General features: G+C 41.2%; 1 protein-coding gene across 2 annotated transcripts; it reads right to left on the bottom strand.

The window, feature by feature from the left end:
* Positions 1-4146: 4146 nt before the first annotated feature.
* lonrf1 (LON peptidase N-terminal domain and ring finger 1) lies at positions 4147-19337 on the bottom strand. Of its 2 annotated transcripts, none has more exons than XM_010865852.3 (11): positions 18427-19337; positions 12679-12797; positions 11605-11727; positions 8984-9308; positions 8828-8903; positions 8572-8686; positions 8240-8361; positions 7598-7756; positions 7211-7373; positions 6641-6790; positions 4147-5737 (listed from the first exon to the last, which is right to left on the bottom strand). In XM_010865852.3, exons 1-11 carry the CDS (start codon positions 18722-18724, stop codon positions 5588-5590), a joined length of 1800 nt encoding a protein of 599 aa, XP_010864154.1. In that variant the 5' UTR covers positions 18725-19337; the 3' UTR covers positions 4147-5587. The 2 variants fall into 2 exon arrangements, with proteins under 2 accessions (XP_010864154.1, XP_010864155.2); XM_010865853.3 differs by lacking the exon at positions 4147-5737 and adding an exon at positions 7056-7062 and having other exon boundaries at positions 6646-6790.
* Positions 19338-21953: the final 2616 nt, after the last annotated feature.

A 21953-nucleotide genomic window follows, 5' to 3' on the forward strand; every position in this document is an offset into this window, starting at 1 on the left:
GGCAGTTCTGGATATTTTTTATATAAGCTTTCACTTGCATTTGTGGATGCAGCGACGTACTGTGTTCACTGACAATGGTTTTTGGGAAGTGTTCCTGAGCCCATGCAGTGATTTCACTACATAATCGTGTCTGTTTTTAATGAGGTGCCACCAGAGGGCCCAAAGATCATGGGCATCCAATATTGGTTTTCAGCCTTGACCCTTGCATTTCTCTGGATTTGTTGAATCTTTTAATGATACTATTGGTTTAGGACCCAAATATATTTCTGATGTTTGAAGAATATGAACTGAGCAGGGCTCTTACATCCATTAACATAGGTCAGCTAGTAGAGCCCAGAGTCCAAACTAAACATGGAGAAGCTGCATTTAGCAGTTATGCTGTACACAACTGGAATTAACTATCAAAAGATCTTTGACGTGCCCCAAACATATTAATTTTTAAATCCAGGTTAAAAACATTTCTCTTCTCACGTGCCTATGACTGAGCACTTAAACTTAACCACACTGTTTAGCCTTATAGCTTCCTATGTTTTTATCCAGTTTTTATTCTTTTTATATTTTCTTATTCTATTTTTATTATTATGTTGTTGTTTTGATGTTTTCATTTGAGTATTTGTTTTTATGTTTATATTTTTGCTTTTTCTTTCTCTAAAGCACATTGAATTGCTTCGATGTTTGAATCGTGATATATAAATAGTCTTGCTTGCTTGCTATTTGAAATATTGTCTTTGTACTATGCTTTATTGAATACACGGTTTAAATGATTTGCCCAACATTGCATTCTGTTTTTATTTACATTTTACACTGCGTCCCAACATTTTAAAGAGGACTTTTGTACTGACTATTTAATAATATATTTACTACTCACAATAGGGCAGTTATCAGGACCAAGACAATGCATTCAATTGATTTGTGGCTTGCTTCACACACTGTGTCTGTAGGAATTGATGTACTGCTTGTATGGGTACTTTAGGGTTAGAAACTACAGAAACAATAGAGATCTGTAGCTAGCAATCAATTTGAAAAACACTAGCTAATCTTTTTAGATATGGCCATTGTTACAATGGCAACCTTTCTAGAACATTGGAGCATAAACGTGCTTGATAGGTATCTGCTTGGATGAAATTATTGTGAAGTTATTCTGGCTAGTTAGTGTGAACATGTACAGTTGTTCATAGAACTAATGAAAAGATACAGTGGAAATTTGAGAAAGCATGAATTTGTTGGCAAAAGAAATGGTAATAAGAAGTTATTTCTACTGGTAAATGTGTGTTGATGTTTGTGTTTTTGTCAACTGTAGCGGGATGACTGAAGGTATAGACTACATGGCATTGTACAAAAGACTGCTTACAGTAGAGTAGCTTATATGTACCATCGCCGCAAGGCATTTGCTTATCAAAATAAACTGTATAATTAGAAAATATTATTTGTACTGGTAAATTTCCATTTATGTTGTTGATGTGGTATAAGTGGGAAAAGCGCAAATATGCTGCTTACCAGTGTAATCTGTTAGAGTTCTAGATTGGGTTGAGGAGATCTTGTGTTTTTATGACACAAGTACATCGTTGCTAACATTGTTGGTGGACATGAGAAGGATCTCAAGAGTTAACCAATGCACTTTCTATTTCAACAGGTTAAGGTGATGTGAATTGGAAGTTTCTGCATAACTGTACCAAACATAAAAACATTTATTAAACAGATTAAAAAAAAAGAAAAAAACAATTGAATTTGACTTTATTTATAATAAGATTTACACCATTCAGTGATATTGCAAGAAAATCAACTGATGACATATTTTACAACAATTAGTAATTAACTAGAGAGATCGCAGTAGCTCCATTGATAGAGCAGGGTGCCTGAAACACCAGGGTTGTGGGTTTGATTCCTAGGACCAATCAAATTGAACATTTATGAATGTGGCCGTTATTCACCCAGAACAAAAGTCACCCAGAACAAAATAAATGGCACATATTACGTTAATTCTTGGCAGAGCAGGTGTTCATCCATCTCATTTAATCAAAAACAAAGTGGTGCTGTAGACCCAAATTTTTTAAAATGGCAGCTCTCTTCCTCATGCACTCATCAGAAATCAAACAACGCTAGTAGAGTCCTTATGTGTCAATATGCCAATTAATGGCATTAATAGTCTACGAGCTACTTAGCATGATGCAGCGTAGCATAATATTAATGCCGTACTGGAAACCAAATCACCTAAATGTGTGTGTGTGTGTACAAAGTAGGCATTGAGAACCAAACAATATGGAATAATCTGTCCAATATGTGTATGTTAGACAGAGACTAAGTAACATTGATACCACTGGACAATAGAAAAATCAGAACATGCAAGTGTAGTATACTGTGCAAAAATAGTTCAAATAAGAAGTCCTAGGTGGGGGGATCAATAAAAACACATCCATCAACGACCACTAAACTGTTAACAGCAAACTCTGTGATTCCTGAACAGAGCCTTTGCAGATGTCCATCTACTTTCATGGAATTCACATATAGCTATGAGGATAAACAACATACAGTAGACAGCTTCCTGAACTAAGTCCCTTTTTGTAGAATCAGCCAAGGTAATCCAAGATGGCCGAAGTGTAATGAAAGCTTTTATAGGTTTCTTTTATTCCCCCATTGACAAACAATTCACTCAAGATCTACACACGGTCACATGTCTGTCAGCCATAATCTAGAATAACCCTGTTGCAATTAGTGCATTGCAGGCCTGTCCTGGACCACACAGTTGTTGCAAGTATTCAGAAAGGTAATATGCAGGTCAGAAACTGTAGTTACAGTTCTGTGAATATAGCTACGGTTCTGTGTGTAGGTATGTAGCTGTTATAAGCGTTTCCCTAGATTGGTTGTCCTTAGGCGCTCCGCCTAAATCATCTACTAAATCAGGAGCACATCCATGTGACACCAACTTATGTCAGACTAACAGTAGGTAGAACTACGGTGATGTTACAGGAAAGTGGTCATGCAGCTGGCCAGTCAATTTTGTCAGGTCACCAGGTTAAAGCTCACCACTGATGCTTGAGAAAACGCGTTGCTGGCTATTCACTTTTTTTGGGTAAACAGGTTAAAGGTTGGGGACATAGGTCAGACCAAGGACTGAGGCCTGTCTGTCATTTGTAAGGGTATAATTGTGCATAATATCGGGCCTTCAAATGTGCTCCTCCAGAAGCCATCATCTGTCCGTGATGGCCTGTTACTAACCATATGTGGTCATTCTAATGGTTTAAGTTGTAGCTGTCAGTAGGTAGCTGTCTTTTACTGTGTAGCGTATATAAAGCATGGGGGTTTATTTCCACAGTTTAAGCTGCAGATTGTTTGTCATTTTAAATCCAACTAAACACAAAATAGCAATTTCTAAGGCACTATTGCCAATGTACCTTTTCCATTGTTTAAGCCTGTGTTCATCAGTAAACATTTGCAGTTTAATTCATTTCAATGGAATTCTATTCCATGGAATGTGGCACTGAACAAACAAAAAACAAAATGACAAAAAAAAAAAAAAAAAACCATAGAAATTTCAATAACAACATAGACAATCCACAACATTTCTCTCAGAAACAAAATACTGCCCCTAGCGGATGGCCAGGCACTGCAATCACCATTACTCCCGGTGAGAGAGCCACACATGCAGGGGGCGCTAAAGGGGACAAGAATGGGTTAGGCAACTCCAGATCCAGCCTACAGGTGTGAAAGCTAGAAACTCAACGAAGCACACCTCAAATATTTGACAAAGACAAAAATAGATTTTTCATTTGAACCAAGGCGTGTTTCCTTTAATTCACACCAGTATTGTATCGAATACACACGCAAACACGCTACAGCCCAAAAATGCACACATAGGTTTTTTTTGCTAGATAGATGACTGCCATCTAAAAACACTGCTTCTGTGTCCCTCTCTCCCTCTCCCCCTCTCTCTCTCCCTCTCTTTCTCCCTCTCTCTCTCCCTCTCTCTCTCTCTCCATGTCTCTGTTTTTATGTCTCTCTGTCTCTCCCCCTCCCTCTCTCTCTCTCCCCCCCTCTCTCTCCCTCTCTCCCCCCCCCCCTCTCTCGCTCTCCCTCCCTCCATGTCTTTGTTTTTATGTCTCTCTGTCTCTCCCCCTCCCTCTCTCTCCCACTCTCTCTCCCCCCAATCTCTCTTTCCCTCTCTCTCCCTCCCTCCATATCTTTGTTTTTATGTCTCTCTCTCTCTGTCCTACCCTTTCTCCGACTGGCAATTCTTATCAGGGATTCCTATTAGGTAGTTCTGTTGGGGCCTAATCAAAAGCAAATTATTCTGCAGGGTTCTATACATCTTCCAACTGTGTTCGTCACTAATACTTCAGAAATAGAATCAGAAAGAGGCAGCTTTTCCTTTACGTTACATAATAGATCATTATTGCAATAATACAGTAATTTTACAACCAATTTAATATTGTTAACGATGATTTAGATATACTTATGGCAATACTAATTATACTGCAGTGACAGTAATCCAAAACAATAATGTGTGATTCGAATGTACTCTAGCAATTTGTGATTAGATAATTGATATTCAGTATATTGTGGTTGTCACAATCAGGAACTTACCAACATTTTAAAATCAACAGTACTATTCGAAACCATCCATAACCATAGCCCAAGTCTTCTAAAAGCATACTGTGCGTTATCCAATAAGTACATTTTTCAGCTCTGTGAAGACTGAGTGTTCTCAGGGTTTTCTCCACCACACTGTGATGCTCTCTCCTTTTAGATCTTTCATCAAGTACTGTAAACCCATAGGAATCACACAAATCAGATCGCCTGACACTGGCATTGCTGCTTACATCATTCATGCAACTGGTTGGCATGGTAAATAGCAGATCAATTTTGCCTGGCTGATTGGGAGAATCAGGAGTGAGAACACTGGCATCTAGTGGCTATTTGAGACATTGCCACCAGGTCTTTATCCCTTAGCTAGTAGAAATAGGAACAAGGCGAGTTGATATCTTTGTCTATTTCACAAGACAGATGTCTGACGTGACATGACCTGACTGCATCTTTGGTTGTGCGTTGTTAGAGGTACAGCCAACCATAGTGCAGTACAGCCTGAAGTCTCAAACTTAATCTAGATCTTCAGAGCACATCATCAACAAAACAAGATAATAAAAAACAACCCCAACTCTGGCAGAATCACAGTTACTGTAAAGAAACACTAAAACAACTCTTTCCCAAGTGGCTATAAATTGGTATTCGCCTAGGACGTAGCCGTTAAAAAATAACATTATTTATAGAGCTGTCTCTCTCTGCTCGTGACCACGAAAGAGGTTGGAGGAGGGACGTACAATCTCCATAGTAACGGGGCCTAAACCCAGAGAGAAACATCTCCAAAATGGACAACAACATCATCATCATCATCATCCAGAAGATACAGGATATGGGGTGGTGACCCGCAGCTACTGGATGTGCCTGTCAAGTACTCACTCTGTGTGTGTGTGCGTGTGTGTGTGTTTTCTGTTATTCCAGTGTCTAGGGGCTCTCTTGTCCTGTGGGTAGGGCACAGTCTGAATAGACATCACTCCCCCAGTAGTAGCCCTGACCCTGTGTCCCCTGCCCTCTAGCTCTGTGAGAAGTACTCCAGGACAAGGCGGAGATGTCCAAGTCGGTCTTTGAGGGAGGCCAAGGACAGGACAGTGGTCTGGTAGGCAGGGTCCAGCTGGAGAACGGACAACAACCACCAACACCAGGCAGGACCGTTGTTAGAAGCCTGAGGGAGACACGCGGAGCGTAGTCATTAACTGACCGCAGAATACTGGACAGACTGTGAAAACTTGACCGTCTCCTGGTGAGCACTGGGCCCCGGCCAGGTACATGATTAGGTTCTGAGAAAAGAGATTGAGATGATGAGAACCAAAGGCTAGGCTCACAGCCCACAACTTTTTAAGGCCACATATTCTTGTAATATAAAGAGTTAAATATTGCAATTGTATGACAGTAATATAATTTGAGAAATGTTTCAGCTTTTTGTAGTTATAATAATTTAGCAACCAACAGGTGAAATTGGTCAAAGAAATCTGTTGAGGCTTACGAGCGCTTGACAGGCGGCAGGCTGGTTAGGTAAATTTTTATGTCTTGGGCTAGCCAGCGAGAATGTGTCTACACAATAATTAGTGAGTTAGTATCAGTATGTTAAAGAAGTTGTAAAATCACTTACACAACACTATAAAATGAGTCGATTGTGTATCTAATAAAAACGTTTGTTTATCAGGTAGACATGACGAGGCGTAAGGTTAGTCTGAAAACGGTTGCAAGATTCATCTGAAATGTCCAGCCCAGTGAACACACAGAACAGCCAAAACAGAAAACACCTTTCTTACTGGGAACATAGCAGACAGTGACACAACCTGCTTTTCTTCATTGAAGTTGGAGATAGAATGTATATTAATCCAACAGAATACTGAAACGTAAAATAAAACAAAAATAATATTTTTTAATCATAGCAACAAAAAAAAAGGTATTTTAACCACTAACAGAACCTAGATTTTCCCCAAATGAATAGGGGTTTCATGATTTGTGTTTCTCACTATGGAACACCTCCAATGTGGAGCGCCACCATTACAGGACTTCTGTAGGGAAGAACAGTCAGGCCAGGGAAGGTTGACGTGTCTACCTGTATGTCGCTGTCCTTGTCAGGCATGGGTCCGTACTGTCTGGTGATCTGCTCTCGGATGCGTGTGTTGAGGCGTGTGTACCAGTCCTGGGCCTGCTCATACACGCTGTCATGGAGACACTGCAACACCTCCAACTCTAACCCCTCCACCTGGTGACATAATCAGACCTACTGAGTGTTACCTGGTTTCCCTCTCTCACACACACTCTCTCACACACACACACACACACACACACACACACACACACAAATACAGAGAAAAAAAACAACAGAAAGAGGGAGTCCACGCAACATGTGCACACACACCATCACGCATACTACCACAACAAAGAATATGGTGGTTTAAATCATCTTAAGGGAATGGCTCTCCGTGCAATCTCCTGTAGACAGAGCTATGAAAACATAACTGCTATACCCGGAATCTGTTGGGAACAAATGGGATGGCTGGGTCAATGACAAGCCATATTTCCTGACTGGGTTTTGTTACTGGTTATTTGGAGAAATTACAGTAAAAAGCTTTCCCATTTTTTCTGAGAAATATTTGTAACTGGAAGTGATGTTTGTGTTTACCTTGTGGTCTTCTAGGTATTCTATATCAGCAGTGTGGTATCCATCCCTCTGGCCTCTCTTCAGGACCCTAAAGCGACTGCCCCCGACAGTGTCCACATAAGAGCGGCCATCAGGCAGCAGCTCCAGGCTATGGATCTCCAACATACAGCCATAGTCTGCAAACCTGCAGTACACACACACACAGACACACACACACACATAGGTGGCGGGACAATGCTGGAAAGGTTCATGTGATAAAGAATCCCTTCACCCCAGCTCAGTTTGTCTGGGGGCCCAGTTTGTCTGGGAGCCCAGCGTGTCTGGGAGCCGTAATGTGAAAAGGATAACAGAATGACATCCACACAGATTCAACCACGCAGTCAGGCAGCTGGGATTGTTTCCACCCACCCTTTTCCATGTTCATAGCTGCACATTCCAAATTTCTTGGTGCCGGTCTCCATGCACCTTCTCATCATAAGGCGGTATCGAGGCTCGAAGATGTGTAGAGGACAGGGGACACCCGGGTAGGCCACAGTACACACAAAGATAGGGATGTCTTTAGTCAAACTGATAGACAGGGAGAGAGAAAATAATGTTATGTAGCTAGAGTACAACGGTCTCATTGACAGAAATAGAAAATTCTATTTCCCTTTTCTGATTTGCTTCTCAGCAGCTGTCGCTTGGTGCGTTGCCATGTCAATGATCAGTAGCTGTCACAACGTCCAGCTCACTGGCCACTCTCCCAACCATTTGGATGAGGAGCCTTATTCATGTTGCCACGGTTACCATAAAGTTAGCGAACTCACACCAAGCTCATTCTTGCATGATGGTCAACATTTTCACAATTTAGTCTCTAATTTCAGCATGAAGCATAAAAAAATTACAATTAAAAAGGTCCAATTCCAGTAGTCAGTGTAAACTAGACTGAATGCCACATTCCTAAAGGAGAAATGTAGAAGAGCCTGTTTGGGTTACAGTTCTGTGAGGTCCTGTGATCTGCCCCTGATGACCTCTGGGTTAAAATGCAGTAATGGTGCAACACTGACTCACTTGGATAGTTCGGCCATCTCGGCCTCATAGACCAGCTTCCTCTCGGCCAGCTGCAGAGGGAAGAGGCGGGATACAATCTCCTGCAGCAGAACTGTGGGGTTGTACTTCCTGTTCTTAAAGTACTACACAGGAAACAAATAGTCCTTCAGCATTATTGGGGGAAAAAGTAAGAAACAAGTGCATCCCAATTAAAGTGATTCCCCTCGCTGTCATAAATACCATAGCCAAGTAAAACCAGGAGAATAAGAGGGAGATATTCTGTTGTTTTAGTTCCCTTGGAACTATGCAGTTATGTTCGCCGTCTTGCGATGTACCGGAAGGAGGCTGCTTACTTCCTGTAGTGGCTGTTTGCAGAGGGGACAGCGGAGGTTGTGGTCCAAGCTTCTCTCCAGGCAGGTCCTGCAGAACGTGTGACCACAGGGTGTGGTGACGGGCTCATAGAAAAGCCTTTAGAGGTACGGTACAAGAACAAACTTTAGAGGTTCCATACATTGCCGAGTGCAGAAGACTCACTATGAAACACAGCAGGGAAATGGGATCACATTATAGACCAAACTGTAATGTGATCGAAAATACACTGTGATTCACCTGATGCAGAGGGGACATTCAAAGTCAGACACGGTGAGGACACTCAGGGAATCTCCTCTGTCCAGACTACAGCTCCCTGTAGGTGAAACCAATACAAACCATTACTATCTCTCCATACAGTGAGCGGGTGTGTGTGTGTGTTTGTGTTCAGCTCACCCCTGCTTTGGCGGTCCTCCTTCCTCATCATCATCATCTCTTCGTCATCCTCAGCCGTAGGTAGGAAGGACACGGCCTGACAGAGACTGAGACAGCATTCAGTGCTGGTCCCGTGCTTCACCTTGGACCCAGCCTCAGAGTCTCTCCTGTCCACCTCTTCCTCCTTTGGGCCTCGGGGACATCCTTGGGGGTGTGTCTGGCTGTGTGTGGGTGCTGCCGGGGAGAGGCTGGTGATGGGAGGGCAGGGCTCTTTAATGTATTCCGAGACCACCTGGAGAATCCGGGGCACCTCCTCTGGCACTGACATCCCCTCCGCCTCCAGTATCTGGCAGGGGAGACAAATACCCGGCAGTTAAGAGACATCCACTGCAACGCAGCTCATGCTGAAACGTCAGGCTTAGCTTCAAAAACACATCGGCGTTAGCATCAATAAACAACCAATAAATCAATCGATTAATGAATCAATCGGTGCACACCACCAACATGCTGGATGTGTAATAGTGTCTTCTGTAACACTTGGCATACTTAGCCTGTAACTGACCTTTCTAATGTTCTGTCGTAGTCATTCGACTGATTGATACTGTTCCACGTCATCATGCATTTTGTACAGAGGAACCCTTTCTTTATCATACCTGGCCATAATACCACAGCTAAGAGCTGTTCTTCAACTTGGTGCATTGTGGAGCACACAGCACTTAGCCATGTTATACTGACCATATACCACAAACCCTCAGATGCGTTATTGCTTTTACTACCAATCCAATGGTTCACATGTCATAAGCAGACTCACATTCAGAGAGACGTACAGTAGCCAGTGCATGTACTCGTACTGGACCCCAATGGGAAACAAACCTGTAAAACTGGTTTTGGTAGCGCCAGGCTATTACCCGGTGAGATTCACAGGACCGTAGTGAGCCACTCTTGCACCCATTACCTCACACAGGAAGCAGCACAGGAACTAATCAATTCAGTTGTCATCTCCCGTCTGGACAACTGCAACTCTTTGTTAGGCTGCCTGCCTGTTCCATCAAAACCCAGTAACTGGTCTAGAACGTTGAAGACGGCATGTTGTTCAACCATCACAGGTTCTCCCAAGTCCTCCCGTTCCTCTGCCCTCTTCATTGGCTTCCAGCTCACATCCACTTAAAAAACACTGCTTGACTACTGCAGAGTCCCTTCCAATTATCTGAACATTTCTGAATACCTAACTTTTAAAAGAGTATCTCCAAAACCTATGGATAAGCTTTCAGATTTGAGTGGCATGTTTGCACCTCATGTTTTGCAGTAGGTAGCCAGCGCTTTGCTTTAATTTCATCAAATGATTTAATCACTGTCACAACATATGGTAATATAAGTCCATCCATCCATCCATCTTCTTCCGCTTATCCGGGGCCGGGTCGCGGGGGCAGCAGTCTAAGCAGGGATGCCCAGACTTCCCTCTCCCCAGACACTTCCTCTAGCTCTTCCGGGGGGACACCGAGGCGTTCCCAGGCCAGCCGGGAGACATAGTCCCTCCAGCGTGTCCTAGGTCTTCCCCGTGGTCTCTTCCCGGTGGGACGGGACCGGAACACCTTCCCAGGAAGGCGTTCCGGAGGCATCCGAAAAAGATGCCCAAGCCACCTCAGCTGACCCCTCTCGATGTGGAGGAGCAGCGGCTCTACTCTGAGCTCCTCCCGGGTGACCGAGCTTCTCACCCTATCTCTAAGGGATCGCCCGGCCACCCTGCGGAGAAAGCTCATTTCGGCCGCCTGTATCCGGGATCTTGTCCTTTCGGTCATGACCCAAAGCTCATGACCATAGGTGAGAGTAGGAACGTAGATTGACTGGTAAATCGAGAGCTTCGCCTTGCGGCTCAGCTCTTTCTTCACCACGACAGACCGATACATCGACTGCATTACTGCAGAAGCTGCACCGATCCGTCTGTCAATCTCCCGTTCCATCCTTCCCTCACTCGTGAACAAGACCCCTAGATACTTAAACTCCTCCACTTGAGGCAGGCACTCTCCACCAACCTGAAGTGGGCAAGCCACCCTTTTCCGACTGGTAATATAAGTCATGCAGGAAAACTTCCTGGTACAGTGTGATTTGCAAAAGCTATTCAGCATATTTACGTATAAAAACTATTTTCCGAGCTGGTTACACATCTGTCAAGCGCAGCACATACTACATGGAACAATGTTTGAACCTGTAGTAAACCCAAAGCAAGCAGTATCAGAATTAAACCAATATAATACAAAACAACGGGGTACAGTAGGGCTAAGTGCCAATACGGATTAGGGTGTGTGTGTGTGTGTGTGTGTGTGTGTGTGTGTGTGTGTGTCAGATTTAAATAATTGTGTTCTACATACTGTACTATATTTAGAAAAAAACACTAAAAGTAATTCCAGTTCTAAAAACATTCATAGAAGCACCGACCCTCATCCATTGCTTGCACCTCAACCGGCCCGATACGATCATTCACAAAGCAGACAGTGACACACTTAGCTAGCGAGGCTGACCTGAGCCGGCGAGGCACGGTCAGGCAGAAAGGCAGTGAATGAAAAACAGTCGGTCTGTAATTGGAGCAGTTAGTCGTGACCAGTCAGTAAATGATTGAGTCGGTGTTGAGTATAGCTACTAACCTTTTTAATCTGGCTCTTTGCAGGAGAGAAGTCAGATTGTAGCTTGAGACAGCGATGGAACTGGATCAGTGCTTCAGTTTGAAAGCCCATCTCCAGTAACACATTCCCTTTACGAAAGAAACCCTACAACAAACCGACATCGGAGGGAAAGAATGGATGAGAGAGAGAGAAAAAAAGTCTATTCTAAATTCACCTACATCTGTGGGTGGGGGAACTGAATATTAGTGAATAACCTGAATATCTGAATATAGATCAGTGTTCTTCACTTCACAGTGTGCAGGTTTTCACCAATGAGCGTTCCAGTCTAATGAGTTAGAGCTGGACCGAAACATAAACCTGCAAACACACCAGACTTCCAACACTAGAACTGAAGAACACTGAATACCGCTTACTTCTGCAATATTGGAATGCTACAGACTATGAAAGATTATAAGAAAGCCTAGCTAACATGACATAACAGAAGTGTTTTGCGGTTATATATAGATTTATATCACCAGCCCACCAATGTCCAATGATTCAGTTACTTTATGACATAAGTAGCCGTTTGCATAACGTGGCCCGAATGACATAACTAACATTTTTATGGAGACACTCCCAAAGCACAACCGGCCACTGTTTATAAGATAGTGTACCATTTTGGAGGCTGAGGAAAATCAGTGATCTACTACAACAACAACTGATCTGAAAGCACTGGAGATTTTCGACAAGCAGCCATAGATGACGGGTAAGTAAGGTGAAATAAACCTGGAGTGTGTTTTGACATCGAGATGTAGATTCTGGCATCAGCAGAGAGAATTCTTAGAAACAGCCAAAGCAGGTCTCGGTTGAGTTACATTAGCTATGCTGTACAGAAAATGTCGTCTTGGCTCTTACCTCAGTACATATCTGCAACTGTTCCCTCTCCCATATTTTCCAGAGGCCCTCCCCTCTGTCCAGCACCTCGATTGCAGCTTGTATAAGCGCATACATTATCATACATAAGCTTTGGGAATCAATCCAGCAGCCCTGGTATGTAAGTGCCATGCTCTACCAAATGAGATTCACTTCACAAGATATTATATAGCGGACCCTCACCTCTGTCCAGTTAGGGCGGAGGTAGCAGAGCTCTTCCAGGTCCTTCAGGGCCTCGGAGAACCTTGTTAGACCCACACTTGCTTCCGCTCTCCACAACTTCAGACTCACATCAGCAGGAGCTACGAGAGGGAGGGAGGGAGGGAATTACTAATGATATCAAAGAGGGGCACCAATGTTGGGCCTAGCTAATGTTATACAATTACTACCTTTGCATCTTCAGTGCTGAGGGATAATTAGACAACCCTGGAGATCTAACAAAAACCTAAAGTGAGAAAATGTGCTGCTACATGGTCCACAATAATCTGATCTCATGCCGTCATCAAATTCTGTACTTCTTCATACAAAACCTCCATTGTCCACAGATCAGCCCACCTGTTCCAGTATTTGATCACGTTGTTTCATTGTTTATTCTTTCCTTCTGGTGCCTCACAAAGGTCAAGAATATCCATTTTACGGCTGTGCTTTTAGAAGAGGGCAACATTATTTTATTGTAGTAGTTCAAATTGAATTTCATAGTATTCCTTAAGGATGTGTTCAACGCCCACTACTGGAGCTTTCTGTTATTTAGGAAAAACGGAGCGAAAACAGGAAGTTGGGGCATGTTATATCAATCTACACGCAACGAGATCTTCGAAAACAACGGCACTGTGCTGCGTTTGAGCGCAGCGATTTCTTAACACGCTTAAGCTTGGTTCAAACATATGGCTAGTGAGAATATTGTTACTGACATAATTGATTACTTGTACATTAATTGATTACTTGTATGCGGGTACATTACTTTGATATTATGTCGTCAGCTGTTTTACAGTTAGCTCTGTACTGTAGCTAGCTAGTTTAGCTCAGGGAATACCTGTGCTGTGTTGCTAATGCGACATTTACCACATTCTATGTCATGTGGCTTGTAACATTCTGTTTCCTTGATAATACGCTTTTGCGGTGTAATATTCTGTGTTATTACAGAGGTGTTTGTACAACCAATTTGCCCAGATGTTTGCTATATTATTACTAATTAGTAGTATTACAGGATTTGTGCTTAAACACTGTGCAAATCAAATGCTATTGTACACAACAATGTATGAAGTTAAAGAGCATTGTTTTCCATGTTTTGCAGTTTCACTACATAAAGGTTGTTTGTAAACAGACTCAAGTAAAGTCAAGCCTTGAGAGTTGTATCGGTAGTTCTGCATGGCAACATACTGCAAGGGCAGAATATCCCTACCTTTTTATATCTGGTGACGATGCCCCCCAAAATAAAAATGTTACTCAAAATCACAATGTTTACAAATGCCTGAACATGCTCCCCAGGTTTCCAACAGTAGTCTTCAGATCCAATCATAACCTGAAATCAACTCAAGACAATAGCCAATGAATAGTACCCTAAAAGATGATCCAATATTCTGTTAATTCATGGGAGTCTACATGGTTTCGACTGATTTGTGACCCATAAGTGGAACATTCCTTTAGTAGCAAGGTATTCCCTATACCTTAACCACAATGGTCTCTACAGAGCTATGAGATATGGCAGAATACCGCTACCACTGTGCCATTCGGGAGCAGCTTTCTGCTGTCAAGTTCATCTTTACCAATTAAATTGCCTTAATAAACACGCATGGTGATGACATTTTTGCTTGTTTTACCCCCACTGGTTTCATCATTACCAATTAAATTGCAATAATAATTAAGCATGGTGATAAAGGATACGCTTGTTTAACCCCCAAAGTTTTAGAGAAGTAGCAATAAATTACTTTACATGAAAGCCTCTATAGATTTTATGGTTTTCCTAAAATGAAAAGGTGATACAGTGGGAATCTAGCGGAAATAATTAATTCATTTTACATTAAGTTACATTTATCCAGTTTGTTTAAATATTCTACTGTAAAATAGTTTGTGTTTGTTCTTTATTTCCGGTCCTATGCACAATTGTTAGTGGTTTACTGAGTACGTCATACAGCATATTGCTCTCAGACATTTGTGGCCAGTCTCCTACATTTACAAATTCCCAACAGTTTTTGATCTGCTTCATTTGGTTCCATAGATATCATGCCACCCGCACCTCACATGACAGTTTTTATCATTTCTGTACATACACATACACCTAACTGACACCCACACACTACAGCCACTGACCACTGCATCTAAGCGTGAAGTGTTACAAGAATGTGAATGAGTGGTTGAGCAATGTTGCATTAAAACCAAAAGTGCTATGTCTACTGCTGTTATGCAAAGTGTTTGCTGTAGCTAAAATCCTGACAACAGTCAGAGGAATGGCTTGAAGCCATGTGGCCAGAGTCACTCTGACTACAGCTCAGTACATGATAACACTACAGAATAATCACACACTGACTCTCTGTGGATTCACACTGAATATACTGACAGACCATGAGTGTAGTGGCTAGGCATTCATCATGAATACCCCCTCACACACACACAGTCCAGTATTACTTACCTTGGTGGTGATGTGAAAACAAAAATGTCATGTTCCCTAACCTAAATAAAATTAGGATTCTGATTTATACTATTTTATGGGAAACTTAAAATGAATCAACACCAACCATACCACTGGTCACTTATTGCAGGTATTTGTATGATAAGCGCATACATACAGTAGCCTATATTACAGAAATGTTAAAAGCGTCCAACAATGAGCATGCACTTGTTGTCACCCACTCACATTGTATTACAACAGAGAGAGTGAAATAAATCATATAGTTGGTAGTTGGGTAGGAGATGATGGCAGACATGTAGGTGGTTCCCTCCAATGCTATAATAACAACATGCAGGATGTAGGTGAACTCTTAAACACAAGCGTTTCCCTATTATACTGTTACAAAGCAACCACAGATGTAATGGTCTTAAAAACATTACAGAAAAAGAGTGTCCCTGCAGAGATACATTTGGTTGCCAGTCATCAGTGACTAAAGCAAGTCTAGACTAAAAACAACAACACGTTCAGTGTCTTGTCATTGTATGACAACTTAGAGCTTCCATCTCTGTGGGAACCTACAGTCACATGAGACAGGATTTGGGTTTGTCTTAGTGTTGATAAATCCCAACTACTGGGGATAGAACTTTTCTGGAGTGAGACCTACAGTGGATATAAAAAGTCTACACACCCCTGTTAAAATGCCAGGTTTCTGTTATGTAAATAATGAGACAAAGATAAATCATGTCAGAACTTTTTCCACTTTTAATGTGACCTATAAGGTGAACAATTCAACTGAAAAACAAACTGAAATCTTTGAGGGGGAAAAATGAAAAATAAAAACCTTACAATAAACTGGTTGCACACCCTTAAACTAATACTTGGTTGAAGCACCTTTTGATTTGTCTCATTCTTTTACATCACAAGAACCTGGCATTTTAACAGGGGTGTGTAGACTTTTTATAGCCACTGTATTTAATGGAAAATAGTACAAAGACAACATATCAAATGTTGAAACGAAGAAAATTGTTTTTGGAAAAATACATGCCCCTTTTGAATTTGATGGCAGAAACACACTCAAAAAAGTTGGGACGGGGCACGTTTACCACAGTGTTGCTACTTTTAACAATACTCTAAGCATTTGGGAACTGAGGAGACCAATTGCTGTAGTTTTGAAAGTTAAATGTTTTCCCATTCCTGCTTGATATAGGGTTTTAGCTGCTCAACAGTTCTGGTTCTCCTTTGTTGTCTTTTTCCCCCCTCAAAGATTTCAGTTTGTTTTTCAATGTAATTGTTCATGTTATAGGTCGCATTAAAGGTGGAAAAAGTTCTGACATGATTTATCTTTGTCTCATTCTTTTACATCACAAAAACCTGGCATGTTAACAGGGGTGTGTAGACTTTTCATATCCACTGTACGTGATGACATCGTCACAGGGAATGACTTCTTTAGACCTGTTCTCTGTTGTTTCTTGAGTCACCTGATACAATTGTGAGAATAACTCATTAGCTAGGCCCATCAGCATATACTTCATATTTACTTAAGATGTTTTTGCATAGTTGGATCACCTCTTGGATCAGCAGAGTGATTGGAGTCATTGTTTTCATTATAGGTACTGCTTAGCTAGCCGTCTACAGTAATCTTTGTACAAGAGTACACTAGTCCTGTTAATAAACGTTCTGTTGTCCATGTTATTTCAGCAAAAATGTAATGGTTGAGATAAAAGTTGCATTCTCACTGTTTAAATCACATAATGGTTAAAGACACGGTCTGCCACATATGTTGTCTTTGTACTATTTTCTATTGAATATAGGGTTTAAATTATTAGCCCATCTTTGCATTCTGTTTTTATTTCAATTTTCTACTATGTGAAAAATCACTACTTTTTTGGAAATGGGGTTGTAGAATGTTAACGTTAGTTAACATGAGTACATCCACTCCTACACATCAGTGTGTAGGAGTGGATGTACTCATCACTTACTCATATCCTCACACACTTCCAGGTAATTATCCAGTCTATGTCAAATGTTGAATACTGGAACCCAATAGTGTTCTGGCTTCAGTATGTCCAGAACTGGCTATCAAGATTTCATAATAGCTTTGCTTTACAGTGAATTGTCTTCTAGTAAGACAGACAGTGGTGTGGCGCTCACTTCTGAGGCTAAGGAAGAACTACAGCTACAGAGAGAAAGGTAAGGACAGTGGTTTCCAAAATCGGGGTTGGTCCAGTGTGAGTTCCCTTTAGAAAAGCATTAGACTACTAATATTATCATACAAAACAAGAACTTGTTCTATGTAATTCTTCATGACAACTGATGCCAAGTGTAACTGAGAATCTTTTCTCATATTTGCATTAAAATTGCAGTACTCTTCTTGTTTTTTTCTGTTCTATAGCATGTAAGATCTTTTAAATTGTACATGAATACAGTAAAGAAGTATCTTGGATAATATCTGATTTTGTAACATATATCGTTTGGCTACTTTTTTGTTGCCAAAATGACAGGGCTAAAAGATCACATAAAATTATTTGTTGTCAATGTAGTGCATTTATATCCAAACATCAGTATCAAATCATAAAATTGCACATTACTGTTCTTTTCCTCCTTGTATGTACCCAAATGTTTTGACATAAGAAAACATTAACTTGCCAAAAAGTGATTTTATCAGTACACAGTAACGTTTACACTAATTACATGCTACACCTGTACCTTGCAAATGAGCCAGTATGAGGGCTGATGATAAAAGCAGGCCAATGCAGCACTCAGCACTCAGCACCACAGCAGTGAATAGGGGCCAGGTGAAAGAAAAGGATGATTTAGGTGACCAAGACCCAGACCAACTAAAGGCTAAAACTGGGTCAAGACTAAGCAGTGTCTTTAAATCCTAGAAACACCCTTGCCTATAGTTTCCAGGTATACCTAATTGTAGGCCTGCTACAATATATAATTGAGGACCTGCTCAGAGAATTGGGGAACATTTCAGTGCCTCCCTTTAGGTTGCAGGTAAGAACACTGACTGCAGGACTTCCCACAATGTAGCTCTTATGTCAGGCTGCTGGTAACAGGCACTACATGCCCACAAGCACAATAGTATAACAGTTTTACAAACTAAAAAAAATAAATAATCCTAAAACTTAATATAACATATAGCTTTTACGAACGTTTCAATTGTGGGAAGGCTTGCGTAATTTGTGTTGTGTGGTGGTTGGATTCCATGTTACACAATTTGGGTATATGCCGTCATAGTAGCCTGCTAGAGATTATGTAAGTACACATTTCCCCAAACTCCACAAAAGTTATCATATTGTACTGAGGGATCCCCTTACCTAGCTGTATCGCTTCGTCAACGATGCGTAAAGCTTCAGTGTACTCGCTGGTTTTGAGTTTCTCTAAGATATTGCACTTCATCCTCGTCTCTTCTGGGCAGCACTTCTCGACGACACTGAACAGCAGGACGTTGTTCTTAATGTTTTTGGTGTCTTTCTGTTTAAACCTCTCTTTGCAGGCTGGGCACCTGGATGGCAAAGAGTTTCCCAGGCACCTTCGGCAGAACGAGTGACCACAAGACATGGTGGCCGGTTCACACATGAGGAATAAGCAAATAGGGCACTCAAGTAGATCCATGGTGGCACCGAGAATGGTTATGTCACCACAACCGGTGGGTTCTCTCGGGTGGGTAAATAGTAAAATTGAGAGGCGGTGCACGCTGGACTCTATTTCTTCCAGGTTAAAAGGACACAGATGATTTACAGTCTTTAATACACGTCATAGCTCCACTTGGATAAATTGGGCAATGACTGAGAAAAGAGCTTCGGTAGTGTTCCTATCTATCCTCCTCGTCTATCTAGTCATCATCTAAACGACGGGAATATATCATACATATAAACAAAGACATTCTTCGAACTCAAATTCAACAAAACATCCCTTATAGTTCAATGCCTGCTGACATACCCCAAATCAAATATACGCTATCCTTTAGAGCATTGACTTTGGTTTGGAACAACAACGTGTAACCATCTTCTCTTCCCTTGCAACATGAAAGTCCAAGTCCAGTGTATCCCGCTTGGTTGTCTTCAACTCCGAACTCATTTAACGTTAAAACCCGTGCAGATCGGCATTTTTACAACGATTCATCGACTGTTTTGGACCCATTGCAAAGCCCAAAGAGAAGTCAGGTTGTCGCCCTGTTACACACTGCATGGATAGACCGCGACAAAAGCCCAAGCGCTAGTGTAAAAACACATTACCTTACATAAATAAAGATCACGTGACGGAATGCTATGGCTCCTATTGGTCGATAGACCGGCGTCCCACCCTGTTGTGAAACAGATTGACGCGGAGTTTTATAACATGCTTTTTCAGGTACGTAGAAGACCGACAGTGTCTTTTTGTTTGTTCAAAATCACAACAAGCGGACAAACAACTTAACAAGTTACTAACCCCACACCAAATGCCTAGGGCTAGGCTATATTTTAGACCATACCCGTCTTAATAGAATCCACCGCCGACAAAAACGCGAAGTGACAGAAATTGTAAAATCATTTGTATATGCTTCAGGTAGCCAAAATTGTCACAAAAAGCAAAAGGTTAGTTTATATTCTCGTAGTGGGTGTAAAATGTAACTGTTTAGAAACTTCCCGTTTAAAAACTGAATAGTTCAATACTTAGGCTAAACACGTTTACCTAATACAAATGCGTTATGCAAAATGGTATTACATGATGATTACAGCATACATTGCAAACATATGTTGTTGTTTTTGTAACACCTGAGTAGGCTAAATTGCTACTGTCATCCATATAAAACCATGTAAACATTGTTTTCTGCAATCTCCCCCTCCCTAAATATTCGAAATAAAGCATTAAACTCTGACCTTTGACCCATTTGTTTATGTCAAATAAATCTGTGCCCTAATAAGGTTTTAATTTAACAACTTTTCTGTGTTTTGGTCTGTGCCTGTATACAGTAGGTGTCTCTGGACAAGATTAGGGTTTAGTCTCAATTCCATAGTGGACTCATTTTGACGTTTTGGGATACAGAGGGAATGGTGGGATCCATATACAGGTTAGTAGGCCAATAAGACTGTACAGAAAGACACAAAAACATGGGCATACTAGCCTTCTGCCCAGATCAACCATGCCCAACCTAAAGAGCTGCACTAGCTTACTTGTGGTGCTGACATTTTCTCTGGCCCAGTTCAAACCTATTTGCTTTAGTTTGTTTCCTCAGGGCCTCGGACTGAATCAGGTGTTGAGTAACGCCAGAACTTGAGCAGCACACCTAGCCTCTACAAACCCACATACAGCATGACGTCTCAGAGGCCAACTATTATTCTACATACTTTTTTTCACTATAGCAAGCAGTTTAAAATGTAGGTCACCACTGAGAGTTTATCTGGCCCAGAAGAGATGTTTTCATGGTTCTGCACAGACAGGGCTGACTGGTAATCCTACTATTATGTATTATGCTTTCTGTTTAAATAAATGCTGTCTGTGACAACACACTTCCCTGACATGTTGAGTCAGAGATCAGAAAAATAGTATCTATGGACTACAAAGCCCATATAAGAACAAAAGGGTAGCTAGTTACATTTATTAATGTGTAAGTCTATTCTGTAGCCTATTCTATGATTCAGGCAGAGCAGCTCATCAATTCAAGGCCTGTGTGCCATACTGAAATAATTTGGATCTAGCGCAATGTTTCCCAATCCTGGTACTGGGTACCCCAAAGGTGCATGTTTTTACACACTTGATTGATGCAATCAACCTATCATCAAGTCTTTAAATTGAACCAGGTGTGTGTGTGTGTGCACACCTTGGGGTCCCCGGGACTAGTATTCAAAAACACTGACCTAGCTAATGGTATCTGTCTAATAGGAGAAAAGTGCATATATAAAAACCTTACACACCTCAGACCTGCAGTTCTTGCTCAGGCCATCTTTTATAAGGTTAAAATTCCACTAAACAGCCAATGGCCAATCCCATGTTACTGTGTATGTCAGTCTGTGTATGTAAGTAAATACTTGTGTGTAGTTGAACACAGTACTTAGTCAAGCTCTGTGTGACTCAAAATTACATAACCCAGATCTGCAAGTTACTACCCACTATATGACCCAGATCTGCATGTAACTACCCACAACATAAACCAGATCTGTAACAATGCAATCCAGATTTCTATGTATCTACTCACAACATAACCCAGATCTACAAAAAATTACTGGACTGCATTGTACAGTGCTCTCCATAAGAATTGGCACAGTAAAGTCAAAATTACTATTTTTATTGAACACTCAAAGCATATGAAAATACCAGTAATAGATTAATATGAGGCCACATATGACACCTTTTATTTCTGTCAGTTTCAACACTTGTGTTTTACCAACTAAGAATAAAAGCACTGTCAGAGATCCATTCCCCCATTTTATGACATAAAATGCACATACAGATCTGGGTTATAAAGTAGGTAGTTACATACACATCTGAATTACAGTTCTGTAATTACATTACTCAGTGCAGTGGTTGAGGTGATGTTTTCTTCACTGTACATAAGACTACTGCAAACTGGGACATTGATGGAAAGAAAATTGGTATGGGTCTGTTGGTAGAGTATGGTACATGCAACACCAGTGATGTGGATTTGACTCCCAAAGGGGAACTGAGTCACTATGGATTACAGCATTTGTCTAATGTCAACTGTCAATGTACAACACTGTTTCCAAAAAAGTTGGGGAGCTGCCTAAAATGCAAATAAAAAAAGAATGCAATGATGTGCAAATCAATTATCCCTACATTTATTAGAAAATAGGACAAAGACAACATATCAAATGTTGAAACAGAGAAATGTTATAGTTTTTGG

Source organism: Esox lucius, chromosome 4 (assembly GCF_011004845.1).
Source record: "Esox lucius isolate fEsoLuc1 chromosome 4, fEsoLuc1.pri, whole genome shotgun sequence".
In the NCBI taxonomy this organism is placed as follows: Eukaryota; Metazoa; Chordata; class Actinopteri; order Esociformes; family Esocidae; genus Esox; species Esox lucius.

Bases quoted from the DNA above. Each gene is read 5' to 3' on its own strand.
- lonrf1 (XM_010865852.3), bottom strand. From the start codon at position 18,724: ATGGATCTACTTGAGTGCCCTATTTGCTTATTCCTCATGTGTGAACCG. The intron at 8,362-8,571 runs GTAAGCAGCCTC...TTTCCTGTGTAG, and splicing joins GCAAACAGCCACTACAGGAA to TACTTTAAGAACAGGAAGTA. The intron at 7,757-8,239 runs GTGAGTCAGTGT...CCTGTCTATCAG, and splicing joins GAGATGGCCGAACTATCCAA to TTTGACTAAAGACATCCCTA.